The 27,137-nt window shown below is 43.1% G+C and overlaps 4 protein-coding genes across 9 annotated transcripts in view; 2 read left to right on the top strand and 2 right to left on the bottom strand.

Annotated features, from left to right (window-relative positions):
* Nucleotides 1-17: 17 nt before the first annotated feature.
* On the bottom strand, nucleotides 18-2,423 carry ccdc32 (coiled-coil domain containing 32). 2 transcript variants are annotated; one of them, XM_054797443.1, is made up of 4 exons: nucleotides 2,264-2,423; nucleotides 1,805-2,068; nucleotides 1,569-1,722; nucleotides 18-588 (listed from the first exon to the last, which is right to left on the bottom strand). In XM_054797443.1, exons 2-4 carry the CDS (start codon nucleotides 2,055-2,057, stop codon nucleotides 405-407), a joined length of 591 nt encoding a protein of 196 aa, XP_054653418.1. In that variant the 5' UTR covers nucleotides 2,058-2,068; nucleotides 2,264-2,423; the 3' UTR covers nucleotides 18-404. The 2 variants fall into 2 exon arrangements, with proteins under 2 accessions (XP_054653418.1, XP_054653419.1); XM_054797444.1 differs by having other exon boundaries at nucleotides 2,282-2,393.
* Nucleotides 1,915-6,600, top strand: pcmtl (l-isoaspartyl protein carboxyl methyltransferase, like). The gene is made up of 9 exons (XM_054797442.1): nucleotides 1,915-2,641; nucleotides 2,824-2,978; nucleotides 3,068-3,172; nucleotides 3,247-3,278; nucleotides 3,353-3,457; nucleotides 3,530-3,650; nucleotides 3,746-3,831; nucleotides 4,300-4,469; nucleotides 4,567-6,600. Exons 2-9 carry the CDS (start codon nucleotides 2,861-2,863, stop codon nucleotides 4,577-4,579), a joined length of 750 nt encoding a protein of 249 aa, XP_054653417.1. The 5' UTR covers nucleotides 1,915-2,641; nucleotides 2,824-2,860; the 3' UTR covers nucleotides 4,580-6,600.
* A 206-nt stretch (nucleotides 6,601-6,806) lies between these two features.
* On the top strand, nucleotides 6,807-18,858 carry rpusd2 (RNA pseudouridine synthase domain containing 2). 2 transcript variants are annotated; one of them, XR_008573525.1, is made up of 4 exons: nucleotides 6,807-7,616; nucleotides 8,714-9,010; nucleotides 9,116-18,541; nucleotides 18,707-18,848. XR_008573525.1 is itself a non-coding variant. In XM_054797439.1 (3 exons), exons 1-3 carry the CDS (start codon nucleotides 6,900-6,902, stop codon nucleotides 9,878-9,880), a joined length of 1,779 nt encoding a protein of 592 aa, XP_054653414.1. In that variant the 5' UTR covers nucleotides 6,807-6,899; the 3' UTR covers nucleotides 9,881-18,858. The 2 variants fall into 2 exon arrangements, 1 of the variants encoding a protein (XP_054653414.1); XM_054797439.1 differs by having other exon boundaries at nucleotides 9,116-18,858.
* Nucleotides 11,318-27,137, bottom strand: part of disp2 (dispatched homolog 2 (Drosophila)) — a 38,336-nt gene continuing 22,516 nt past the window's right edge. For 3 of the 4 annotated variants that reach the window (XM_054797432.1, XM_054797433.1, XM_054797434.1), the window contains 10 exons: nucleotides 24,293-24,395; nucleotides 20,025-20,148; nucleotides 19,080-19,336; nucleotides 18,968-18,997; nucleotides 18,730-18,853; nucleotides 17,053-17,168; nucleotides 16,812-16,915; nucleotides 16,453-16,550; nucleotides 16,124-16,282; nucleotides 11,318-15,996 (listed from right to left, as the gene is read on the bottom strand). In XM_054797432.1, the coding sequence (XP_054653407.1) occupies nucleotides 12,748-15,996; nucleotides 16,124-16,282; nucleotides 16,453-16,550; nucleotides 16,812-16,915; nucleotides 17,053-17,168; nucleotides 18,730-18,853; nucleotides 18,968-18,997; nucleotides 19,080-19,336; nucleotides 20,025-20,148; nucleotides 24,293-24,395 (4,364 nt within the window). In that variant the 3' untranslated portion in view covers nucleotides 11,318-12,747. The remainder of the gene's footprint in view (nucleotides 15,997-16,123; nucleotides 16,283-16,452; nucleotides 16,551-16,811; nucleotides 16,916-17,052; nucleotides 17,169-18,729; nucleotides 18,854-18,967; nucleotides 18,998-19,079; nucleotides 19,337-20,024; nucleotides 20,149-24,292; nucleotides 24,396-27,137) is intronic. The other variant, XM_054797435.1, reaches the window with a different exon arrangement.

The raw sequence follows: 27,137 nt of genomic DNA, 5'->3' as shown, positions 1-27,137 counted from the left end.
TAACACAGTCACCGGTGTGGCAGATGCAAATGAATCAAATTTTATTCACTGTACTACACAGCATGTTTTTCCATCATTTTACATGTGTCATGTCGCTGCATACTGCTAATCAATGATGTTTCACTGCCGCTGACATTTAAGCACGCCCATGCTTTGGCATACAAGTGCAACATGCATCAAATGTCACCGCTGCTGCAGAAAGTGCTAAAGCATCCCAGTCACATGACAATGCTGATGCTCCTTTGAACAACATGACTTAAAGGGAGATGATTGCCGGCAAGATAGTGGGAATGTGATGTTATACGGCAACACCTCCTGTGGTGCACAGACAAAACATGAAAGCTAATACGTTTTGACATACTGTATCGCCATATTGGTTGTTTTGTTAATGTTGCATTTCAGTCTCATTTCTCAGGGCTCTGAGAGTCATCTTCCTCAGCATGGTGACGTTCCTCCCCCTCCCCTTGTTGCTGCTGGTCCACTTGGGCGTGGTCCTCCTTCTGGGCCGGCCTCAGTAGAAACTCCAACTCCTCTGCACTGATGGCCACCTTGTCTGGAACCAACCACCTCTTGAGGTGTTCAAGGGTGCTGTGAAGGAAGGAAAGAGGGCACAAAACGAATTAAAGGTCTTGGACATGCCTTAAACCGCTGAAAACTTTAAACCGGTCACGCAAGATGGGAGAAAATCTGGCAAGAGGCGATTTAATCTGTGAATATGCTTTTTCTTTGGATTTTGCTGCTTCTTGCCACATCTTCACAAGAGGGTGTTAATAGATGAGCGTGAGAAGGAAAAAAGGAACCATATGATTTGGTACCATAACGGCTTATCAAATACATAATAAATATATGAAACAATTTCATTGGCTCATTTTGAGTGAAGTCACCGCGTTTGCTGTCACGTACCCCCGATTGGTCCACAAACATGATTATTTATTACTATTATTATTATTATTATATTTCCCATTCACTTTAATTGGTCATGGGTCCGTAAAGGACCATCATAGGTCCGTATCTGGACCGAGGTCCAGTATTTGGTAATGGCTGGTTTCAAGTGTCAACATGCACCTCTTTTAGTGTCCACAGTCCCGTTTGCATCAAGAAGGATATTGATGTAACAATTTAAACTTATTTTTTTGGTCAGTATTGGTTTATTGTCCTTTCAACAGTTTCACATGGTACAATGACAATGACTAAAACACTACTGTTACAATAATAAAATAAAATCACATGGTTATATTATTGTTTTCCATATTTTATCCAACTAGTTAAAGTTCGGATTGCATGCAGACTCATTTTTTTGGCATATAATGTTGTTCAGAACTATTCCACACTATTTTTCATGCCCAGATTTGTGATTTCCTGTGGACATGATCTCACCAGAGACCCCAGTGAGCCCACCGATAAATTATTTCACTCCCATTTAATTATTCAAGGCTCACGAATATAGAGGGACATTGTTTAGTGTAGCGTGTTAAGGGCTTGTATGTTTGTGTGTCCATCAATGGGGCGAGTTGGCACAGTACAGTATACGCGCACGGATTGTGCGCCCATTCCCATACCCATCATACCTCTCGTCCATGTCACTGCTTTGGAAGAGCTCAGAGGTCTGTGCATCGTGCAGGAATCTATCCCAGCATTCCTTCTTGGCTTGAGACAAGCATCGCAGCATGTCCCTGGAGGTGACGTCACTGGACTGACCCTTCAGCTTCTTCAGTCGGTTCTCTGAAGCAAAAACAACAATCATTGTAATGACGTCAATGAAAATTATGTGACAAAATGGGATTTGGGCATGACACGTGCAAACCTAAACTGGCAATGTACGTCTCAGAGTCCTCCATGGGTTCCCATTTAGTACTGGTAGAATTGGTGTTGCTGGTCCCATTAGACTGGCCATGAACCTGTGCTCCTACTGGTGCTTCTGGCTGGAAGGAGTCTTGAAATTCAGTGTTGTGGTCTGAGGAGGTCTCAGTCTGCATCTCAGGCTGACTGGGACCACATATTTGGGACCAAAGCTCCCCGCTGGTGCGAACTTCCTGTCTCTCAAAGTCGTCAATCATTCTGTTGCAGACTGTGATGTGAACACACGTCGGTATCAGCTAGCTTTCTTTTGTTAATGATCGGAAACAGACAAGACGCTCAGCTAAACTGTATTTATTGCCATATGCAAGTGGACATTACCAAAGATAAGTAATTAATAAGTAAGATAAGTATTACATCAACCCATGCATTTAAACTCGACCGCTGATATAATCAAGGGACTTACCTGTTTGGAAACACTTACTAGGTCGACAGTTTTCTCTCCTTGTATTCTGAATGTTGTACTAAAACAATATAAGCCTCACTAGCTTACGTTCTCCATGATCGACTAGCTTCAACAAACGACAGCGCACTTCCGTGTTTTGTGACTAATGATTGGATATAAAATATGCCGGTCAAATGTCTGCTATATGATTGGCTTATTATGGCAACGAGTGTCAAACTACAGCGCGATGGTGACTAATGATTCGACATAAAATATGTCGGTCAAATAGGTTTGCCGATGATTGGCTCATTGTGATTTCCGGTTAATAACTCTGCAGCTGATTGGCTATCCACTTGCCAGTCCGGAAGTAAATCCCTGGTCAGACTCGTCGCAGCTCAGGTAAACAAACGCTCCTGAGTTATTTTATTTAATAATGTGTAATTTAAAAATACGATTATTGTAGATTTTACTGTTGATACGTTGATGTTTGAGATGACTGATAAGGCTGAGATTTGTCCTAAGGATAGAAACAGACTGTTTGGATAAAGTAACTTACAGTACCTTTGGTGTCCATTGCCCAGGTGTGTCATGCCACTGCTGGGAGAGCCGGTGTAGGAGATGCGAGCTGTGTTGCGTCTGGCAGTCGTGGCGGTCCCAATGGGGGTGCTGCTGTCCCGGACCATGGCTTGGATGTCCAGTGGCAAAACGCATCAAGAGCTCATAACCAGACTGAGGGGTAATGCATTTGTTAATGTTTTTATCATTGATCTTAATAATCAAGCGCCACCATCGGTCAATAGTCAAATCATTTGTTTGCTCTTTCAGATCATGGTGTGATCCACAGTGACAGAGTGTTTGATGCCATGCTGGCCACAGACAGAGGAATCTACACCAGAGATTATCCATATGCAGACTCTCCACAGTCTATAGGTATGAACATTTAATTTTTCTTTGCAAACACTTACTGTAGAATTGTGAACATGACAGTTTGTTTCCTATCACAGGCTTTCGAGCCACCATCAGTGCACCACACATGGTAAGCAGTGGTGACGAGTTGTTTATGCGTACCTTTTTCTAAATGTCTTCTCATCATTAGTCTCGTTCTGACAGCACGCCCATGCTTTGGAGCTGCTGAGTGACAAACTCACCGAAGGCGCATCAGCCTTAGATGTGGGTTCAGGAAGTGGATATCTCACTGCCTGCTTTGCACGAATGGTAAGTGACAGTGCCAGACAGTGTCCTCACGATCACTCACTATCACTGGCTGCCTTCCACTCGTGTGTGCAGACAGGTAAGAGTGGCAGAGTGGTGGGTGTTGAACACATTGATGAACTGGTACAAATTTCAATCAAAAACGTCCAAGCTGATGACCCAGAACTTATCTCCTCTGGACGCGTCCGACTTGTTGGTGAGTTAGCACACCTCTGGATTGAAATTCTGCAGAATCATCTCTTAATACTAACAGCAATGCCTACAATATGTATGTGTGGTGTGTGTCCGCAGTAGGAGACGGTAGGCTTGGATACCCAGAGGGAGCTCCATATGATGCCATTCATGTCGGTGCAGCTGCAGCCACTGTTCCTAAAGCTGTATGTACGCATTTCAAATGAAATACACTATACACATTTAGGGATGCTGATCAACTTATTTATATATATTTTTTAAATTTCCCATTGGCTATATAGTAGATCCCCAGTATTTGCGGAGGTTACAGTCCAAGACCGCAAATGGCAGAAAAATGTGACTAATGGCTACACCCATAAAAAGCCCCACTGATACTCTAAACCATTTAATATGCGTCTCACAGTTATTAAACACGTCTAAGTCAGCTTCATACATTAATAAACGTGCAGTGACGCAACGATACGTCTTGTCAAAGCGTCTTCCTGCTGGAAAATGTTGAGTGAATGTGAGAAAGCGCCCTCTGCTGCGTTCGTAGTTGCAGCACCCCCCCCCCCCAATAGCGCCACCAAGCCACTCTCCATTTAAGTTGCCATAAAAAGGCCTCATTTTTTACCATTTGAAAGCAGTTTCTTTCCTGTTCTTTTGTTGGAAAGCTCTTGGAGCAGCTGAAGCCTGGCGGGCGGTTGGTGCTCCCAGTGGGCCCTGATGGTGGCAGTCAGGTGCTAGAACAGTACGATCGTCAGACTGATGGGACCGTTCTCAAAAAAGCTTTGATGGGAGTGGTTTATGTCCCCTTGACAGACAAGAGACGACAGTGGCCTGGGTATATAACAACACTAATTACTTAGAATCGCCTTGATGAGGTGTAGTTGTAATAATAACAATGAGTCAAACTACATTGACTGTCATTCTCTTCTCAGTGGCGAGCTCTGACTGCAGTGTGGTTGCCCCTGCAGGAGGTGGCGCTGGTGCTGCATGCCTTCAGCCCTATAGTTCCCTTGTCGTTTCCAAGGCTTCCTTGCTGAATTGTCACCTAGACGTGCACAAGGAGGATCTGGCGCTGTTCGCCCAACTCACTGTCTTTCTCGAGCAATAACAGTGAGCGTTTGAATGAGTGCACATCTGGGAATGTTGTCAACGTAGGATTCATGGGAAAACCTTGTGATAGTGACCTCGCAATTTACACTTTGTGTGTTTCTTAGACGAATGTTTGAGGCTTGAATTTCGTAAGCAAGTTGGCAGACTTTGGTTTTAAATCCAGCCATAAGTAAGAGCGAGCACAAAAACAAGCCAAGTAATAACAGCAGCTTAGAGTAAATTCTATTTTATGCTAGCAAGTGTTATTCCATACGGCATATCTACAAGCTGTATTATTATGTAAAATATGCTGAGATTGTGCCAAACATGATTAGTTCAGGAGAGAAATGTTTTCTTTATCAGACTTATTAAAAAAAACAAAACTCTTGATACCGAATGTTACATAATTTACAAATCTAAAACGAAATAGAATTTTGTGACCGTTTAGGTCACTACTCCATAAATATTAGCATTATCGATATATCTGACCTACCTTGTGAGTGTTTTAATCCACCATGTTAAAATGTTACATTTTATTATTAAATATTACTTCTGTACAATAGTTAGTTGTGGCTTTGAATTTGTATTGTGTGCTGTTGTACTATTTTTTTTTTTTTTGGAAGAAAAATTTTTTTATTCACGTTAAATTTACAGTGGTCCCTCGTTATAACCCTTGTGGATTCGCTGTTTCATGTTTTTTTTTTTTATGCAATTTTGCACGTTTTTTTTTTTTTTTACAGCATATGAATGCGCATTGCGTACTGTATCCTTGTGGCTATTAGAGTGATCTGCTTTGTTGTATGTGTCTGTTATTGTATTTCCTACTGCTACCAGTAGAGGGTGCTGTATACTCATGTGAGAGTTGAAGATGTGTACAGGAACCCACAGTAGACATAGCCGGCTAAATATAAAGCCACAACAGTCCTTATTGGCTAAGAGAGATCCCGCCTATTGTGTTCTGCGTCCTGATTGGCTGTATACCATTGTCAATCAATCTCCTTCGTGCCGTTTCCTGTTGTGGTCAATGGTCACTGTCACTACCAGTATGTACCCGGAACGCAAACGGTGCGGCGCACGCTCGAGGACTACGTCACTTCGTCCTTTAGCACATTTTTACGACAGCGCTCTGCGGCGTCACGCGCTGTGGTAGAATTTTTTAAATGTATGAATATAAAATGTCAATAACCATACTTCATATATGTCATATATTGGGAGGTGATTTTATGAGTGACTCTTGTTAAATTACTTGGTTAGCATGCGGATGTTTCTATCGTATTATGACATCCACCAAGACTGAGCTATGTAAAAACGTAAGCAATGCAAGTAGCGCAGACGTAAACGTCCTATCTGGTTACATGTAACATACATGAATAAATACAATAAAACACATCAAATGCAGTGATATTTCAATGTAAACAACCATAACGTGAGTGCAATGATAGATTAATCTAGAGGATTAAGCTAGATATTTTTCTAAACGGAGAAATACCATCCATCCAAACATATCTTCCAAGCAAATGCTTTCGTGTGTGTTTTTTCAGGGGTGAAAAAAACTTAAAATAATTTATGGAACTAAGATAAGAGGGCTTATAAATTGTCCACTTGCACCGTGGATATGATATGAGAAAAAAAAGATTGATTATGTTGTAGTTTCTCCAATTTCTATCTTTATTAATAACGTTTTCTGCCGTAAAATAGATCGACGGATGGCGTGCCTAACATGTGACTGCCAAAAAATAGGCAGACCGGATCAAGACGCGTTCTGCACATGTACTAGTTGAACCGATTGCGTTCCGGGTACGTATTGCATAGTGAGTCGCTAGCTAACTGTGTGAGATGCTTGCTAATCACCAATAAACAATAGAAGAAGAAGAAGCTAACCAGCTAAATGAGTCTTCGGTTCAATGAGTAGGACAAGGAGGAGGAAAATACGACAAATACGACTTACATTTTATTGTAAGACTTTTCCTCTGAAAATGGATGAACATAGAATAGTAAAAACAGAATAGCACCCATGTAATAATACATTTTGCTGTAAACATACAATACAGGAAGCACAAAAAATGCCTTAGAACTTCAGAGTAAACTGCTAACCAAACTGTATAAACTACATACATGTTAAGACTACAAAGTGACGTCATATGTGCGACCGCTGTATCAGAAGGACCTCTTGACGATGCACGCTGGTTTGTCTGTGAGAAATGTTGGACCGATAACATCATATGTGTCATCCTTAACTCGTTTTGAAGCTACAAGGCAGTTGGTAAACAAAGTTTTGTGTGTTCTTCCCAGTTCTGTCAAATATAACTTCCAGAACAGAGCTATTTTCAGTCGTAATAGCCATTCAGGTGACAAGTTGTTAGCCGGAGACTCCCCACAGAAGACACGGCTGGGCGCCAAAGTTAGTCTGTGTCGTTTCTGCATTTTTACACGTTATAACGTCACAGTTTCCATGGAGCTGGTGGAAGAAAGCAAGACGGCACCGACAGAGGGAACCACGGCGGACGAGGCCAACGTAACCGGCAAACGTAAAAGCGACGCGCTATCGGAAGCGAGTGGCTGGGTAAAGAAGCGAAGGGGAGCCGGGGGTAAGAAGCTCAAGCCCGGCGAGAGATACGTGCCTCCTCCGCAGAAGCGTAACCCGGGTGTCAGTTTCAGTCAGGCACATTTCGACGAGACCTCGTACTACTTTGAGGATGGTCTTCGTAAAGTGCATCCGTATTTCTTTGACTTCAAGACCTACTGCAAAGGTCGCTGGATAGGGAAGAGCCTTTTGGAAGTGTTCGAGAGTGAGTTCCGAGCTGAGTCCATTGAATATTACCAAAGGGCTGCTAGAGAGGGTCGCATCCGCCTGAATGAAACTCCTGTGGAGGATCTCTCAGTGGTCCTCAAGGTCAGTGACGTCATAAAACAAGACACAGTGATACAGTTAGGGCCTCTGCTCACCCCACATTATGTTAACTAGCTTCCTGTAGGAACTAAAAATCTGTTTATTTTCTCATTCATGTAGTTTAAAGTTAGCTTACTTAGCTGGAAAAAGATTGCACAATTTTGCAAAAAAATATGAATCACAATTTACTTGCTTGGAATTAACATCACAATTCTCCTGGACGCTATTTTATCGCACCATGTGCTTTTGTTTCGAAGAAATTGAGTTTTTGAAATTATTATTAGACTTCATTGTCTTGACTTCCAATTGTCTTTCATTCTGCCATTCTTCATGGGAGGTCCCAGAAGGACAGTTGATGGGGTACTTTGTTGATAGAAATGAATAGAAACACACGCACGCAAAGAAAAGTTGATGAACGGTAGCCAGCGAGCCTCGCTTGTTGTCGGCCAGTCCTTGGGTACAATCAGGGCAGTGGAGTCAACTTGCCCTGGCCGGCAACGCTCACTGGGGGTGGGGAGAGGGAGAAGGAAATGTCGTCCATCATACCAACAATGGTACGGTTTAGTGGAAAATAGCAGTGTTTGCTTGTAGTGCAGCTCATTAAGTTTTTTTTTTTAAATCTTCTTTTAGAAATTCAACTGTGTGTTCCTGTGAATTGAGATCGCAATTTATGTCTTATTTATTTATTTTGAGGTCATTTATTATGAACTCTTAAAGTGTCCAGTGTCCAGTATAATGTGTACTAACAGGCTTAACATGCACAATGTAGCTTAGAATTGTCTCAAAACTACCAAAAAAATCTATTTGACTTAGAACCTCATTAAAGGCAGTCTTACCTTACGTTTGATAACAACTTTTGACAAGTGGCCAGTTCTTTTTTTGGTTGTGAAAAAGCTAAAAAATGAAAGTAAAACAAATGCACAGGTACTGTAATCCTGTTAAGTTGGCTAAGGTCTTATGCAGCCATTTTATCCCTGCAAGTTGTGTTCAAATTCTACAACTTAAGCATCAGCTTCAGAGGTTCCGTTGGGCATTGAAAAAAGGCATTGATTTGACGTAAAAGCACCTATGTTTAGTCTTCCGCCTTGTCCCTGCAACAGAATAATGACCACATGAGGAATACCGTGCACCGCCACGAGCCCCCCGTGGTTGGGAAGCCTCTGGAGGTTTTGGTGGACGACGGTGAAGTCCTCGTCGTCGACAAGCCCGCCTCCATCCCCGTCCATCCCTGCGGCCGCTTCCGACACAACACGGTGATTTTCATCTTGGGTAAAGAGCGGGGCGTCTCTGAGCTGCACACAGTCCACAGACTGGACCGACTCACCTCAGGGGTGCTGCTCTTTGCCAGGACACTAGAGGTGTCAAAGAAACTGGACCAGCTGGTGAGAGACAGAAAAGTAAGTTCATTCTTTAAGGCTCCTGGGGGGTTATTGCTTGTTTCCCATTGCTTGCGCAAGAGCGAGATAGTTTTATTGTAAATAGATCATGTGTCCTTCTAACAGCTTGAAAAGGAGTATGTTTGCCGAGTCGAAGGGGAGTTTCCAGAAGGTGAGGTGATCTGCGAGGAGCCCATCCTGGTTGTGTCCTTTAAAATCGGACTGTGCCGCGTTGACCCTAAGGGAAAAGAGTGTCGTACAGTGTTCCAAAGGCTTAGCTTTAACGGGAAGACCAGTGTCGTGCGCTGTTTACCCCTTACGGGCCGCACCCATCAGATTCGGGTGCACCTTCAGTACCTGGGTTTCCCTATCCTCAATGATCCCATCTATGGTTCCTCTGCCTGGGGTCCTCACAGGGGGAAAGGTGGGCTGGTGGGAAAGAGCGACGAGGAGATTCTGGAGGCTCTGGTAAAGGAACATCAGCGCCAGGAAAGCCTGCACCTGCTGGATTTATCTGACAATGGGAGCATTTTATCAAAAGAGAGGCGTTTGGACAAGAAATTGGGTGATGGGTCATGTGGAACTGAGAAAAGTGGAGAAGCTCACCAGATGCATTGTGGGGAAGTTATGCCACAGTCCATCTTGACAGAGGCAGAACAGAGCACCGTTAGTGGTGACAAAACCTCAATCCAACAAGCTCAAGACCAATCGAATGGAAGCCAAACGACCACCAGAGACCACCTCTGTAGTGAGTGCAAACTAGTGCGAGCTGACCCCACCGAGAAGGAGCTCATCATGTACCTGCACGCTTTGCGCTACAAAGGACCAGACTTTGAATATTCAACACAGTTACCTGACTGGGCCCAAGAGGACTGGGTGGATGTGGACTGATGCTAAACCACCACCCGTCTGAAAACCGCTTTCCACATTGGCTCCAAGGTGGATTCTGCTGTGACGCTTTGATACATTCAGTTTTTCCAGGAAAGATGGGTTTCTGTGAACGTATCATTGCTGTCTGATGGTAACCACGTCTCTGACTTGCATTTTATTTTGAGGAGAAATACAATCTTTTACTGTTAAATATAAAAAAAAAAAAACATTGTTTTTTTTTAGGACACATCTATGTTTAGGGTCGGGCATCGTTTGAATTTGATTGATTCCTCTTTTTGATTCCGCTTCCTAACAATTCTCAATTCTGTTTGTCTGAATTTTTTTTAATTACATGAACTTTTTATGAATTACTTCACTATGAATCTCTCACAGGCTATTTTCAACCTGTGTATAAATATCAAACCATTAAATGTTTTCAAGTATCTTTACCTATGAGTGCACGTTCACAAATGATTTTTATTTGTGAAAACCTCATGAAAACAGAGCTGGATATTTGAGTTGCCCACCGTATTCGCAGGGTAAAGTCTAAAAATGTTTGCTGCTTCAATGTTGTCATAAGATAGACGGAATTTATTGTTTGACTTACTTGGCCTGTTGGAAGAAGTCCGGCGTAGTGCGTCAAAACTGGGAACTCTGTACACCTTGAGTCCACTTTTTCGTAATATGATGGCCTTGTAAATGTTGCACTGCGCCGACCCATTTTTCTTGCAGCCAAACTTTCGAGCGCCGTCACACACCGTCCCTGGATGAACAGAAACACTTCCTCCACCTCCGCTTCTTCTTCGTTGGTGTTCGCCAGCTTCTTCTTCATTGGTGTAATGCGCCCATTTTTTCCAGTCGGCAGGCTGGTCGATCATCTAAATGAGGAATCGAAATTTTAAAAATGAGCGATCCCGGAAGAATCGGAACGTTAGCCCCGGTTTCCGTCGATGCTCGTTGCCCAACCATGTTTGTTTGGCAAGAACATATGTGTCATGTAATTATGGGTGTCTACTATAAATGGATAGTTATATTTTTTATTTTTATTTTACATGAAAAATAGCATAATTTGTAGTTCAGTTGCTAATTTTGCCACTCAACTTTGCCCAGCATACACCAATCAGACTTGGGGCTGGGAATGTACGGTACCTGAATTGAAATCATCTGCTCAAAGGTTGTGGACACTTGGTGTATTATCACGAAGTCCCTGGTGTTGAGCATCCTTGCTTGTCTTCGAAAAGGTTAAAAGCAAGGTCTTGTAAATCGTGTTTGCATTAGTTAAGCGTGCCTGCAAGAGAACACGAACAATCATGTTGTGTTAAATAGTCAAAAGTGTAGCGGTACTTACTTACGAGGTTATCATCGGACAGTGGCGATATCTAGTCATCTGTTTTCTATGTGCTTTTAGTTTCATGGTAATGTGTTGGGTCCCATGATAAAAAGCCAATAAATCCTAGGCTGCAAGAAAATATTGTTTTATTATCAGCGGTTTGGAAACAACCTTGGAAGTGCTCTCATTTTTCTGAAGGGAAGCCTGGAATAAACGATTCCTTCTTAAGGCAGACTGTATGGATTTATTGTGAAGCCTTGTCACCTATGAGAAAAGGTACACTTAAGAAACAAGATGAACATTTCTGTTTTACCTTTTTGGCACACAAATACACACAACAGGTATTTCTGCAGTCAATAGACATTTGGCACATTTTGTTCAATAATTGTTTTGCATGGCAATGATGAGACACTGAGATTGGGTCTAAATCAAACCTTTCTGTTCAAAAGATAGTTTTCTTTTTTTGCCACAAAGTAAACAATTATTCATGTCATTAGAAAAGGATAAGCACACTTTGATCTACACAGAATACACAGACATCCACACATACTTAATTTGCATTACACTCATTTGCCTTTAGCGTGGATGTGGTAAATTGGTCACGGGCACGAGAATAAACTGCATTCAGTTTTCACAAGTTATGACACACAATGAACTGGCTTTGACTTCCTCGATGGCCACACAAAACAAAGAACATTGTCATCATGAAGAAAACTGCATCGATGCATTGTATTTTTATCCTGTACTGCATTCATTGTGTATTTTGCAGGGCCCTTTTTCTTGAAATCTGAATGTTCCAACTGTGCCCTCTGCTGACAAAAGACAAGATCGATCTTTAAAGTGTTAGCTACCTGGTGTCTACCTTTTCCATACCAACCATCCTTATAGTTGACATTTACGATACAATATTTAGCACACAAACTGTATGATGTTGACTAGCAGCAGATTTCTGGTCTTACGTTTCCTCTTCACTGCTTCCCTTGATGTTTCTTTTGGTTAGTTTTACCCGAGAACTCAAATCTAAAATTCTTTTAAAGGTTGCCAGGGTCTTGACCCAAGTTACTCTAAAATGTGACGTGGGGAGCCTCCACTCAGCAAATATAATACAGTTGAGGCCTCCCCTACTCCCCCAAAAATTTAATTTCGGGAGCCTTTTTAGTCACTCACTGTACGAAGTAAAAATCGGTTTACTTTGCACTAATATAACAAAAGTCAGCTTTAAAAAAGGTTTTCTTTATTTTTCTCAAGCTGTTGCGCTTCCCCTTCTGGCACCTCACACTTTAAAAAACCCTGTTCTCTGTGTTTCAGAGGGGAGTGGAAAGTAAAGAAGCCACTGTTCCTCTCCTAAATAAATGTAAGGTAAAACCATTGCATAACCTTGAGATTAAGTGTAAAAGGAAAAAAAAGGCTGTGGTTGCACGTTTGTTTGTGTGCTATGTCGTTTCGACAGAAAACGTTGTCCTATTGAAGTCAGTGCTTGTAATACAAATATGTTGGGCTAATGGGCTAATGTCCTTGTGAAAAGATATTAAGACAATTAATGCACAGTGTTCTTCGCTTATAGCGTCTCCTCTCGTCCATCTCTTTTAATCCAAACGTCTGGTAAATCCGGCTTGCTATTGGGTAAAATGACAACGTCCTCAGTCTGACTGCTGCGACCTTTCCCACAGGTCTCATAAACTGTCTCCCTGAGTGAGAGATGTAATGTGTCTCTCTTCCCATTCAGGTGTCCCGGTTGTAACTGAGCTTCTCCGTAACTTTGCTGGGCATTGGAAGGCCCTGGTTCAATGTCGCTCAAACATGTTTCATTAGAATCATCCAGGAACTCGCAGGAGCTAATGGACTGAGAGGAGGCCTGAAGGAGTTGCTCCTCTGTGGTTTGCTCATCTGTGCACAGACATGTCTGGTCAGTGGTCTCAAGGGTGTGGCTTATTATGGTCTCATCTATGCTAGAAGACGAGGAGAATGTTTTATTGGTCCAGTGTTGCAGTGTGCTAGAAGGATCCTGACAAGATTTACACAACCTCTTGCCGAGAGTCATTTCATCCTTTGCGGCACCCACAGATCGCATTGAGTTCTCTTTGTATGGAGAAGAGGTCTGCAGAGCTACAGGTGCTTGGCACGTCTGCCCACTTTCCCCCGCCAAGGCTGCATCACTCCCGCAGTATTCAATCTCATCAGACAGCACAGAAGGCCTGTTGGACAACTTACTGGTGCAGGTGCTGTTCTCAAAGCTGTCACTCAGTCGATAGGCTAAAGGTTGCAGCTCGTACTGTTCCGGCCCTCTGGTTCCCATCTGGTTCCCTCTCTGCTGGTTCGAGTAGAGGTAGCCACCTGCTTCTTTTTCATAAGCCCTCCTCAATCTAGCTCTGTCAAAAGCCCCGTTAGTCGGCAGGGAGCCTTCTTCTGCCCCTGAGCAAGAAGACACCGTCCCGCCAGGCGGGTCTGACAAACAAGGGAGTGGAATCCTGCCACAGTTCCTCTGAGGGCCGAAGAAGCAGCACAGTGACTGGAAAAAGAAAGTTGCAAATCCACATGCTACACATTTCACCAAAAATAAGAAAATCCCCAATTTTCTGAAGAGCAACACAGTCGAAGGTGACATGATGAGCCCAGTGCAGAAAAAAGCACCAGAAACTATTGCTACGGGACATCCCATCCTCTTTGTGGAATGTGCTACTTTTCCTATTTTATCAGAATGAGGAGCAAAGCAGTAGGAAATACAGTAGTTGGCCACGAAGTCAACAGACAGCCCGGCTGCAGATGTGATCAACAGAGCCTCAATGCCACTAAGCTGCCACTCGAGGAGGACCAGGAGTCCAACGGTGACAAACACACTGCCACCCACAGCTACAGTCCCGTAAACACTTAATGGAATACTCCAGGTGGTTATGAGAAGCAAAATAAATGTAAGCGACACAGAGGTGCCGGCTACTGCTAGTGTCTCCGAGCTCAAAGCTTGCTGTAGGTCAAAAAGAGACAGCTGGCTGATGAACCAGCCTTTCTCCAGCCCTTTTGGAGCTCCTGATATTTCTTTGTTAAACCACGCCAGGGTTTCTCTGTAGAAAACACTCGTTTGGTTGAAGTTGAAGCTGTAGCTGTATGTGGTTTTGAATGCCAGCACCAGGGCGGCGATGCGGCCATCTGGCTGGAAGTACAGCCCTCCCCCTTTGGTCAGATGGCCCTCAGCTGACCTCTCTGCCAGCATCATGCTCAAGCAGCTCTCAAAGACGCTAGGGGAGAATGGGAAAGCGATGTCGTTGCAGCAAAGATTAAGTGCATCGCGACTCTCTGAGCACCTTCTGAGAGATACCCAGTGTATGAGCTGGTCCACAAGACAGACATTATCTGTCATCGCCTCTTTGTCTACAGCGGACGGGGCAGAGTAAAAGCTTTGGTTTTGCACTCGTCCGCACAGGTCCCTCAACCAAACCTGAGCATCACGTTTGCTCATTGTAAAGTCTGGATCGAGAACCAAAGAGCCATTGCTTTTTGGGTCAAAGTGATTTCCGTTGTCCGTCGGTTTGACTCCCCAAACAAGCATCAATGTCACGGGCCTGTCTTCTCCATTCGTCTGTCTCTCAAACATGAACATGTGACGATATTCGGCGTCGTATCTCTCAAATGGGTGACTGGAGCGGAAAAGCTGAGTGACGGTGCTGTCAAGGGTGGGGAGCTTCATTCCCGGGTCAAAGCAGGACATGTACGTGCCACCCGCAGCCAGCACTGCGAACCAGCACACCCAGATGTAGCGAAACTTTACCACTCCACAAGGCAGGATTTTGAGGAACACTAAATTTGACATGTCAGCAAGACCTCGTTTCAGTTCTCTTAGCTTCTGCCCAAATGTGAAGAGGCACCTCTTGCGTGAGCTCGCATCCCAAAATCCGACAGGGTTTTTAGTGCAACAGGGCTTCCATCCCTGCGGCGGCACGGATGCAGAGGATGCTTCTGTGTAGCGCTCATGCAGGATAAACGCGCACGGCAGCCACACCAACGCCAAAAAAGAGCTGACCAAGGAGGCGGTGCCGAGATAAACGGAGAAACATCTGATAGCTGTGATGCTGCTGAGATATCCAGAGAAAAAAGCCGCACTGGAGGTCAATCCTGACGCTAGAATCAAATAGCCCATTTCCTGCAAAACCCTGTGTACTCGCTTCCCCAAGGAGGCCGAGGGCTTCTGGGACCGCTGCAGATTCCAGAAGTCGGCAAAGATAAAAACTTGATTGGAGCAGCTTCCCAGGAGAATAAGCGCTGCCGTGAGGTTAACCAAGGGGAAGAAAGTCAAGCGAAATGCTACTTTGTAGAGGAAATAGGAAGTGAGGAGGGATCCTGTGATCGCTAGCACAGATAACGCCACCATGACGAGAGAGTGGAGATAGAGGGTCATTGTGAAGAGAAGGGAAATGACTGCAAGGACCGGGAACACTGAGTCTCTTGCGAGATAATACTTGAACAGTGCCTGCTTGATTCCAAGATCCATGCCAGTGACAGTCGTGTTGTTGTACGTTAGATCTCTTCCCTTCAGGCTCCTCATGTAGATCTCCATCATGCGTTCCCCTTTGTTGACCGGTAGAAACAGAAGACTGTACTTGAGCGTTGGGATCTGATATTCCGCTGTCTGTGGGCTGAGGAAGTCTTTATCAACCAGGAAGTGTAGAATTTGGAAAACTATCCGAGATTGTTTGCAGTGAGATGGGACAGAAGAACAGCTGCCATACTTGTGTGTCTGAAAACAGGCCTCCACCAGGTGGCCTTCGTGATAGTAAGGAGCACACCTCCGGAGAAGATTAAGAGCCTCCGAGACCTGAGGTGAAGAAAAATAACCTTAAAGGCAATGGTAAAAACAGCTTTTAAACCTGTTAAAAATATTGTTGGGACCGGGGAACTCAAGATCCCTTGATGGCGGTCTGTGTGTTTTTTGGAAAAGCTACCTGGTGTGAGGTTAGGCTTCGGCAGCAGGAGGCATTAGTGAGGACTGCTAAGTAATTTCCTAGAGACCAGCTTGGACAGCAGCCACTTCTGGACACCGCTTCAGCCTCAGCTCTCACATGCTGCTGGCACACATCCTGGAACTGAGCCTGGGAGCGTATCTGCGACAGACGAGGGAAATGTTTTTGAACACATTCCCAAACAAATTAACCAATTACGTTGCATTGGAGCCAACATTTCAACACAGGATGATTACTAAGGAGCTGAAGAAGCAAGCAGATGGGCGAGGACTAAAGGTGGCGTGGAAGCATGAGTATAGATCAGAGCGTACTCTCGATTGTTCCATCTCACACATGGCGTGGATGGCCTTCAGGCTCCAGAGACTGGCTGAGTTTTCTGAGCGAAATACCAGCTGGGCTAAACGCTGGCCTGTGCAGAGGAGACAGATGGAGTCAACATACAATAGGGCCACCTGTGACTCATCCTTTCTTCTAGCATGTGAAACAACTCTGTATTTGACTCTTCATTCAGTCTATTTGTGGTTCAAAGAACAATACAATGTCAGCGATGCAAGGTTGAGCTACAACAGCATTATATTTATATTCATAATGTAGTGTAGTGTTGAATCGATTATCTATCATAGCTGATCTTCCAATGATTTGTGTGACGTACTAATCAAGACTGATTTACCTGGGGCATCACATAGGAATGACTCTGAAGTCGAGTCTGTGGCTAGCATCCTCTTCAATCGTAGTCCTGAGGTGTTGTGGATGCCTTCTCCTTCAGGAGCAGTGCTACAAGTGACGCAGACAAAACTGTATTGGTGATAGTGTGAAAATGCTGTGGAAAAAGGTCATTTAAAGTGATGACCTAAGACTTTAGTGCAGTGCTGATGTCGAAAGCATGCCTTCCGCCCAAACTCTCCACTGACCTTTGAGTGAGCTGCTGTGGCAACAGGGACAATGCTTTCCCTGGGCCAGTGTTCTCCTGCAGCTTGGACAAGCTGGACTGGCGAATGCCGATGTCTGTCCCTCGTGGCTCAAAGCCCTGAGGAGACCACACGCACATGGACAAAAATCAAAACAAAAGACTGTGTGGATGCTATATATTGCCTTATATTAAGACTTGAAAAGCAGTCCATCTATGGTTTGTCTCCAAAACTCATACTAGTACATAGTGGAATAATTAATTAGCCTCCTGTAGGAACACCTTTTTGATGTTTTTGATGAAAGTGAGTGTAATCTGATCTAATTCAGTGCATCTTATGATGAGACTGAAGTCCTGATGCAAATGTTAATTAACACTGGGCCGAGGGTGGTCTTATTTACAATTCCAAACCGCAGTATGAGTTCAATTTTTGCAAACAATATACTTGAGTGTATAAAAGTGGAGTGGTTGTTATTATTTCTTTTTTTAATCATTTAAAGCGGTGGTCCACAACCTTTTTGGACCCACGGCCCGGCTCGTGTTCCCACACATCTCCGCGGACCGGAGGTGGTGGTGGTGGTGGTGGTGGTGGTATAGCTATGTAATTGATCTCATTTAGTATGTATTGTGTAAAACTAAGACAGCAACAACATCAAATTAAAAGCACAAAGTGAATACAGACCCACCATCCACCACTATAAGCTTGGACTTTGTTTTTCAGAGAGAAGATGATAGCGCCGCTGCTTGATGTGTGTGCTAACAGTGCTAGCATGAATTACCTTGAAGCTGTGCACACAACAAATATACATATTAGCGCTCAATAACGTCATCAAACTTTACCTTTATGCATTCCCACAGAGTATCAGCATTTGGGAGCAAATATGAAGTGAAAGAAAAACGATAAAAATACAGTATAGTTGACAATCTGTGCAGAGTGGACGAAGGCTAGCGCACGTACGATGGTGCGTTCAAGGACTGTCAAAGTGGGACACTTGCAACAAACATAAACATGCAAAAACTTCAAACTTTATTATTTTTTTGAATAAAATAATGGCCCATATTTTTAAAATTGATATGTATTTACTTAAAATTGTATTTAGTTATTTACAAAAGTATTTTTTTGTGTGAATTTTTTTTATCATTGTGCCTGAAAGGTTTCTCGCCCCAGTTCAGCTCCGCCCACGGACTAAAGTCACACAAAAGTCGGAACCTAGTCCTCCCATGAAACTGCAAGACTCCAGCTCAGTGGGCTTTGATACATCAGTGTATTTGGCTTTTTGTTCGGCTTTTTGGTGTCGTTTTTGTCACAAAAAGGACAAATATGACAACCACAGAACTGCAAATGGATGTTGCGATGATAGAAAGCATTACAAACTATACTTGGCTATCCTGGCTGCTCAGTACAACATGGCAACAACAGTAATAAAAGAACAGTGTATGCTGTGAAGGGATTGGCAGAATCGTCCTACACTTTCACTCGAACTCAACAAAAGGTGAGTACACGTTTTGTAGTTTTTACAAGTCACACCTCACCTCCTAACTTCTTTTTACACTCGCATGGCAGTCCACGTTCACGAGTACGATGCATGCAAGATTTGATAACAGACGACTAGTAAGAAATACTCCCTCTCTATGTTGATACGCTACTACAACGACAGGAGTACTTCACAAGCACACTCGCCAGCAGAGGCTCCGAGAAGTCAGGCAGTGGACCGATGAAGAGGCCAGCCAGTGAACATCCGAGGAGCAGTAAGGCACATCCCACAAGAACCTCTAGCGGGTATTCCACCAGCAGCTGGGAGTAACTGTCAAGTGGAAGAAGAAAGCAGGACCACAGAAGGAGGAGCTGTCAAAGACGCAGTAAGTGTTTTTTTATACATTTTACATTTTTGAGTGACACTTTCAAAGTGTGCTCTTACCTTCTCACAAAGCAGTCGAGTCCTCCACCCCTGTTGGTAACGACAAATCCATATGTTACGTCATACAGCAGTTACATATCACGTTGATACGCATGCATGTCAGGAAGCGCACCAAGCTGTCACCACGCGGCGCTGCGTCCGTTTCTGCGCGTCGCCGTCTCTTGACCCGTGCAGCCAGTGACATCTCGCCACTTCATCCTGGCGAGACGTCTGATGGGCTGAACCGCAGCTGTGTCCCACTTTCACCAGCACACCCCCCTCTGCATTAGAGCCAACGGTGCTGTTCGGGTCTCCGCATTTGTTTGGATTGAGAGCGGTGCAAGGTCTGCTGTGGGAACATTTTGGGAGTTCTGCTGAGCCCCGGGGGAGCTGAAGTTTGGGGGGGGAGAAATGATAGTCATTCCATCATATGCAGTCACTTGCCACAATATTAGGTACACATGCACAATCTAGTAACATCCAATAATGCATAAAATTGAAAATGAGTAAAGAGCCCTTGAAAAAGATTGTACCACTCGACCTGATAGGCATGCAGATGACCAGGTTTAAAAGGCCGCACCCCTCACGCCATAAGTCTGGTTGACTTGAAACTTGCCATTTAGCAGCGGATCGTTTCTCCGTTCACTATAGAAAATTCAAGTAGCACAAGTATTGAGCTTAAAGTAGTTTTAGCCCTGCCAACAAGGCACGTCACAGAGACACAGCTAGCAGGCCCACGTATTTAATGTTGGTGTGATTTTTATTATTGTGGTGTGAAACAGCTGTTCTATATTGTAATGACAGATGTTTCTAATTTAGAGGGTTTATGTAGTCACAGTCCAGTTCTACTCCAGCACAACAATAGTAAATACGGTTAGATTGTAATACCGTCAACAAAACTGGACATTGTCTTTGTGAAGGCAGACTTTCTGATCCAGCTCTTGTATTGGATGTTGTGTAAAGTGGCAGCGACGCACTATTTTACCAATTTCAAAGCCCTTGTATGGCTTTCTGCCTGACCTCATGCATGGCTGTACTGTATATCATTAAACCCAGTGCAGCCGTCACTCACACATACTTTGTGATGAAGCTGAGTGGAGGAAGACGGTCCGTCAAGGCTGCTGCAACCATCACATAGCTCCCGCTCAGCTTGGCCAGGATGCCCGCTATCGGGAGGGCACAGCGACACAGCCGGGATTCCACTGAGGAGGACGGATGAGAGGAAGAACACAGTGCATCTGGAAAGTACTCACATCACTTCCACTTTTTCCACATTTTCTTGTTACAGCATTATTCCAAAATGGGTTAAATTAGTTTCTTAGCCAAAAAATCCTACACAAGTGACCACATGATGACAACATGAAAGAAGGTTTTGTTAAATGTTTGCAAATGTATTTTTACATTAAAAACGTAAGAAATCACACGCACATCTAATCCCATCCCGTGATGTGAGAAGGCTGTGTAAATCCTGATAACACGGATGAACAGGAGGTGCAAGAACACAGAACCCAGCTAAGCTTATAGAGGTGAATGCCCCGGCAGTCGTACAAATCACCATTTGACCAAACTGATGGGGAAAATGTCATCTTTTCAGAGTGACAACCTGAAAACGACATGTAACGGGTGCCAGCCAGTGTGGCTGTGCAGATGTACCAGGCTGGCTGGACCAGGCGGGCTGCATTGGTTCCCCAAATGAGAGTGAGGTTTAAGGGGACGAGTGTAACAGGTGTCAGCCAGTGTGCGGATGTACGTCGGTGAACCTCACTCGCTCACACCTTAAGAGTCGCACTGGATATTGAGTTGACAGTCCGGGCTTTTAGCTCGATGGGTAACACTCCCGAATGTCATTCTGCGGACACAGGGTCAGGCCCGGCTCAACCAGGCGGGCTGCAGATGAACATCAAAGGAGTAACTGTTCATGCATTTTTCTTTTTCTTTGCCTTTTTTTATGACAAGGAGTAGCTTCAACAAGGAATGTTAGGAGGAGAAGATTGCGAGATGACGAGTAATAACTGAGGTTATCCATTCATCCTTTTTCCTACCGCAAGGCGGGTGGCCGGAGCCAATGCCAGCTGTCCTTCTGGTATTTGCTGGGTCAGCCACCAAAACGTGATTATTACTGGATAATGCGGTAGCCTACTCGGGGTATTGAGAGGCCAGGAAGTAAACTTACCTCCTTTCATGAAATAGTCAGCTGGCTAATTCTGCGGAGCCAACCCTTTTGATGAATAAGATGGCGACAAGAAAGAAAGATACGGAGTACGGTGCAAGTGTTTTATTGATTGTTGGTTAGCATCAGTATAGCAATGTTAGTCAACGGAATACATTCAGATGTTGGATCATATTTTAAAATTGTTGGTCTTGCTTACAAATGCACACATTTAGTTGTATTTGATGTTAAAAAAATATTATATGGCTCTCACGGAAATACATTTTAAACCAGGGGTCACCAACGTGGTGCCCGTGGGCACCAGGTAGCTGGCCATTTGATCTGTTTGGGTTGAAATAAGGTATGAAAATCATTTCTACAAAAATGAGTAGCTCGTGGCCATTTTCATTTTCTAAAAGTAGCTCTCGCAAGAAAAAAGTTTGGTGACCCCTGATTTAAAGTATATGGCTTTCATGGCTCTCGAGGTTCCCGACCCCCTGGGGTAGATCATCGAAGTTAAGCTAAAGTGTTGTATTGTTTTTATCTTTTCTATAGCAGTGGTTCACTTCTTTTTACACTTGTCATAAGTGTTCATCAAAGTACAGCAAACGGAGCGGATTAAAGTCTCATGACCGTATTTCCAATGTCAAATAGTGTTTACGTAGGCGAGAGATGTATGTTTGTGTGAATGGGGATGCGGTGCTCTGACTTCCAGGACTCTTTAATGAGGTCGTGTGGTGACTCAAGTAGAGGGAGAGAGTGTGCCGCGTCTGTGTAACACATGCTTGTTTTTCCACAGTGCACTGGATGCGACCGCACTTCCTGTCATTGTCGCTATGGCAACGCAGTAAGTCAACACAGGCAATATGACCTCACACTGTTTTTAATGTGCATCCCCTAAGAGGGCGCAGTGATGGATATTGTCAGCGGGGCACAGCAGCAGAAGCGAGTACTGTGGTTTTGACTGATAAAACTAAGATTGTACAACAACAAATCAAATCATTTAGTTTCATATTCTCCAGTACATGCATGCATTCAGCACTGCTAAAAGCCTGTTTATTATTTCTGCTATTGTTCCAAGTGCTGGCTGATACGAACAGACACGGCGGGCAATTGGCGCAACGCATCAATATTTCAGCGTGTGAATACAGAAATAGTCCAAGGGAGGTGTCTGCAAGCTTGGCCCTCCATTATGGCGAAATTATTATTGTTCCGTCGTCAGGGAAACCTCCTGGGAACAATTTTACTTCGAAAACATGCAGGAACACACAATAAAACAAAAGTTGTAGTTGAATTTATTGCTAAGCAATTTATTGGGTACACCGCTCCCAGATGGGGCATCGCGTGTTTTTATTTAGTGAAGAATAGAACATTTTTACAATTGTAAGGTTTTGTAGTCTCTCACTACTTCTAAATAGTAACAAATGATGTGAGACTCACACGCTCACAGTAATAACATTTCATGCTATTATTGTGTCTTTTCTGTACTGCCTCACACACAGAGGTGTTCCTAATGTTTTGGCTTGCTGGGTGAATGCCAAATTATTGTCATACTGTGCATAATTATGTATAATTTGGGACCTCATCTTAGTTGGACCTCATTAGAGTGTGCAGATGAACACATCAGTGGGGTGCAAACCTTTCCCCACTCAGGGCCACATGCTGAAAAAGCAAAGGATGCAGGGGCCACGTGTACGTTTTCCAAACCAACTCGTGTAGATTTTAAAAGAATGATATTTAAAGAATGTAAAATATGTAATTTAGTCTTAGTAATGTTTTAGTGAAGTAATTATAATTTCTGGGCTGCACGGTGGTCTAGTGGTTAGCACGTTGGCCAATACAGGAACAGCCTGGAGATCGGGAAGACCTGGGTTCGATTCTCCCCTGGGCATTTCTGTGTGGAGTTTGCATGTTCTCCCCGTGTGCGCGTGGGTTTTCTCCGGGCACTCCGGCTTCCTCCCACATTCTAAAAATATGCATGTTAGGTTAATTGGCGACTCTAAATTGTCCATAGGTATGAATGTGAGTGTGAATGGTTGTTTGTCTATATGTGCCCTGCGATTGGCTGGCGACCAGTCCAGGGTGTACCCCGCCTGTCGCCCGAAGTCAGCTGGGATAGGCTCCAGCATGCCCCCGCGACCCTAATGAGGATGAAGCGGTATAGAAAATGGATGGATGGATGGATATTTAAAGAAAAAAACGGTCTGCTTTTCAGCTTTGTGTTACCCGTGACTTTTTAAAATGGAATTTATTTGTGTTTTGTTATCGGTGACTCTTCATATGAACTTGTAATCATTTTGTTACACTTTTTTTGCTCGTTTTTCCTTTTTTTACGTTTTTTTTTTTACAAATATTTCCACTTTCTTCTTCTACCTTTTTTGTTCTACTTTAATCTTATATTTGGACTTGGTTTTCGTAATATAGCTTTTACCTTCCATCATTTTCCTAGAACTGCAACTTTATTCTTTGTTTTGATAAAGTCTTTGTTTTTAAAAAAAAAAAAAAAAAATAGTAATTAATATTTCAACTTTATGCTATTTTTCTCTTAATATTATGTCTGTATTCTCCTGATATTTTGTCTTTATTCTCCTAAAATTGCTGCTCTTTGTCCCATTTTTGCTGTTGTTTTTTTTATTATTATCTTTTAATTGGATTTTTAGAACTGCAGAGTGCCAATTTAAAAAATAAATAAATAAATTTAAAAAAACAGCCGCGGGCCATAAATGACCCCCGGGCCGCACTTTGGACACCCCCGGGCTGCATGAATGTTTCGAATGTTTATCATGTCATTTGGAAGAGACGGTGCATATTCATGGACACACAATAAATACTGTAGCTGTAAAAAAGTAGTGGTTTCCATCTAGAGAGGAACAAACATGAAACCATTCATACCACGGAGTCAAAATAACAAAGGAAAAGTGAATAAAGCAGTCAAACTAGAGCTCCAGTTGCACACACTTAAATAAATACAGCTGGAATGCGTACATAGGAGAGTATGAGTTGAACGTGAGAGAAACGTACACCAGCAACGTTGTGAAAGCATGATTGATTGTGATAGTGGCTGTCATTAGATTGTGCAAGCCTACCTAATGAAGTGTCCTGTGCAGTGATGATGGTGATGATATCGTTGTGAACAAGCAGTGGCACGCCTCATTTTTAAAAAGAAGACTTAACACGCATGTCGACATAAAACCCACCTGCGATAGGTATCCTGGATGCTCCTTTCTTCTGCAGAACAGCCATCCATCACTATCGCATCCGTGCTGTCTCCTTTTGTGGAGTCAGCATCCATCTCCTGCTCTTTTGCATTCAGTCACCGATGCATCAAAAAAAAGAACAATTTATGGCACAATTCGGAAATGCTTTGATCAAACAGTCGCCGTCTGCTGCTGTGCCAGAGAAGCTTGTTTGTGGGTCTACTACGGAGCACCGCCGGGGCTCTGCGGGTTAATCTGCCCGGAGCTGAGCGCTGATTGGCTGAGCCTCGATGATGCTGAGGACGCTGCCTGGTTCCGTCCATCAGTGCGTACACCCGGAGTGGCGCGCCCATGGCGGACACCATGCTACACATCAATCCGTGAGGAATGAGAACGGCTGAGGAAAGAATACGCAGCTTCTGAGTAGATAGAGCTTGCTAAAGTGATATAATGACCTAATTGGCGATTACGTCACGGGACACAGTATTAGGTACACTTGGCCAATGCGAGAGCGGCACACTGAAAAAATCAAAGGATGCGTTGGAGACTTTGTACTTTTTTTTAATATATTCTTTTATTTTGTAAAAAGACTAAAAACAAAACACTGTATATACTGTATACACTGTATTCCAGTATATAAAACATTGTGTTATCAGCCTATTTGTTATTGTGTTATCAACATCTCGCCTATTCTATTTGCTTTGCGCCTTTTCTACAAAAACTGGCTGCATTTTGGACACCCTTGGCTGTAGTGAATACTCTCACTTGACTAAGATGATAACGCTCCGTTTAAAGTGATGGTTAAATGATTTGTTTCTTTTAACCACAACAAGCTGTGGATCTATTGCAAGGTTGTCCAAAGTGCGGCCCGGGAGCCATCTGAACACTGCGCTCCCAGAATTTACAATTACTTGCCACTCCTAGAATTTTTTAGAATTAGTCAATCATGGGTAATCATGGGTATGCTGAAGCATATACACTGTAGTTAGAACTGCGCTCCGATGCGCTGATATGCATCAGAGGCACTCCTCTATGTTCCTTGGACTGAGACACAGACTGCTAGCTTGATCTACCATCTATCCCTCTACACCTTTTTTATTTCTTAACACAACTGGTCGAGACAGACACAAATCCTGGGTTCTGTTTGAGGTTTGTTCCCCAGAGGGAGTTTTTTCCTTGCCTCCGTCGCCAAGTGCTTGCTCATGTGGGGTTTCAGTGGTTCTATGTTTTCATTCATGACCTCCATGTGTGAAGTGCCATGAGGGAACTGCTGTTGGGATTTGGCGATATTTAAACAAAAGGATTGAAAGCGATTGAAATTTGAGGCCGGCGGTTGTTTTTTTTAAATTTTATTTATTTGTTGTTTAAATGTACTTTGATGAGGAAACTTAAAAGCAATGAACAGCAAAAACGGAAACATTTGCAGTAAATTCGCAAGAATAAAGTCAAAATATTAAGAGATGATAAAAAGTTATAATCCAACGAGAAAAGGTCGTAAGGAAGGTTGTAAGGAAAGAGGAAAAACAACGTCATCTTTGGAGCAATAAGTTGAAATTTTAAAGAATTTTTTTTTAAGGTTGTGAGAAACAAAACAATGAATAAAGTTTTAATTTTTTGAAAAATTAGGTTGAGGAAAAAGTTCGAATGTTACAAGAATAATGTCAAAATATTATCGGAATAAGTCAATTACAAGAAGAAAATGTACAAAGATTATTTAAGAAGAAGATTGAAATATTTGGAAAACTTAGAAAACAGCAAAATTGGGGGCGAAGAAAAAGCAAAGAGCGAAGTTGATACTAATAATGGCTTTTCCCCCGATATCTACAGTACAGAATAAAGTGGCCCGTGCATCCTTTCATTTTTACTATGTGGGCCTCGCTGGAAAAAGTTTGGACACCCCTGATGTCTGGTTACATTCACAGTCAACCTGAAAACATCTAATATTAATATCATGTATAGGAAGTGGGGATGCCAGCAGACGATACACGAGATTGGGTCTAGGAGGACGACACGAGACAAGACTTTAACTTCTAAGAAAAGTTCAGTGAAAGAATATATAAAATCTATGACAGCTGTTTGCCAAGCTTCAATCAACATGCACAAGAGGAACCAATGCAGCTTGGATGAGCAAAATGAACCTCTGAAGAACAGAAACGCAGCCTACACGCTGTTCCAGTCCCGAACATTTCTGATGAGATTGTCCGAAACGTAAACTCCCCCACCCGGCTGTGAAGGTGGGAACCCTGATACCAGAAGGAACTTTGGTCATCAAATAACAATCATTGCATTCCGTGTCCGCTGCCGTCACGCGCTTTAATTGCTGGAAAGCACCTTGAGTGCCTTCGGTTTAGCTTGTAACACACACCAGCTGCAAAGCAAAAAGCTGGGCAGTTTTGGATAAAACATTAAATTATGTTTTAGAATAAAACGTGTTGTTATCACGGATGTGAGTGTTTTGTCAGTGCAAGGTTTTATTTGCCACTATTTTCCCTGAGTTAGCATTGTACTTTTCTTTTCACGATTGAACTTCAACTTGAAATTTTGACTCCCTTGTTGGGTTTTTTAGTCAGCAGGTTTCGAGAACGTGTCGTACACTAGTAAATATTTTCATAGCATTTATATTGCATAGGTCAGGGGTGTCCAAAGTGTGGCCCGGGGGCCATTTTCAGTCCCAAGGTCTTTTTTTTTTAAATTTTATTGGCCTTTGCCATATGTAAAAATAAAATGAATTAAATATTAATGAGATATATTATTAGATATTTCGCTAATTTGCTTCTCACCTATAACACAAAGCTTAGATGTTTTGTTTCAATAACATATAGTAACATACAGTATATTTGCTGTA

Source organism: Dunckerocampus dactyliophorus, chromosome 13 (assembly GCF_027744805.1).
Source record: "Dunckerocampus dactyliophorus isolate RoL2022-P2 chromosome 13, RoL_Ddac_1.1, whole genome shotgun sequence".
NCBI lineage: Eukaryota > Metazoa > Chordata > Actinopteri > Syngnathiformes > Syngnathidae > Dunckerocampus > Dunckerocampus dactyliophorus.
This window is presented reverse-complemented; position numbering and strand designations above follow the sequence as displayed.

Excerpts from the sequence above, each read along its gene's own strand:
- ccdc32 (XM_054797443.1), bottom strand. The coding sequence starts at position 2,057 with ATGATTGACGACTTTGAGAGACAGGAAGTTCGCACCAGCGGGGAGCTT. Across the intron at positions 1,723-1,804 it reads GACGTACATTGCCAGTTTAG|AGAACCGACTGAAGAAGCTG; the intron begins GTTTGCACGTGT and ends TTTTTGCTTCAG. Across the intron at positions 589-1,568 it reads AGCAGTGACATGGACGAGAG|CACCCTTGAACACCTCAAGA; the intron begins GTATGATGGGTA and ends CTTCCTTCACAG.
- pcmtl (XM_054797442.1), top strand. The coding sequence starts at position 2,861 with ATGCGAGCTGTGTTGCGTCTGGCAGTCGTGGCGGTCCCAATGGGGGTG. Across the intron at positions 2,979-3,067 it reads GCTCATAACCAGACTGAGGG|ATCATGGTGTGATCCACAGT; the intron begins GTAATGCATTTG and ends TTGCTCTTTCAG. Across the intron at positions 3,279-3,352 it reads CCATCAGTGCACCACACATG|CACGCCCATGCTTTGGAGCT; the intron begins GTAAGCAGTGGT and ends TCGTTCTGACAG.
- rpusd2 (XM_054797439.1), top strand. The coding sequence starts at position 6,900 with ATGCACGCTGGTTTGTCTGTGAGAAATGTTGGACCGATAACATCATAT. Across the intron at positions 7,617-8,713 it reads ATCTCTCAGTGGTCCTCAAG|AATAATGACCACATGAGGAA; the intron begins GTCAGTGACGTC and ends TCCCTGCAACAG. Across the intron at positions 9,011-9,115 it reads AGCTGGTGAGAGACAGAAAA|CTTGAAAAGGAGTATGTTTG; the intron begins GTAAGTTCATTC and ends TCCTTCTAACAG.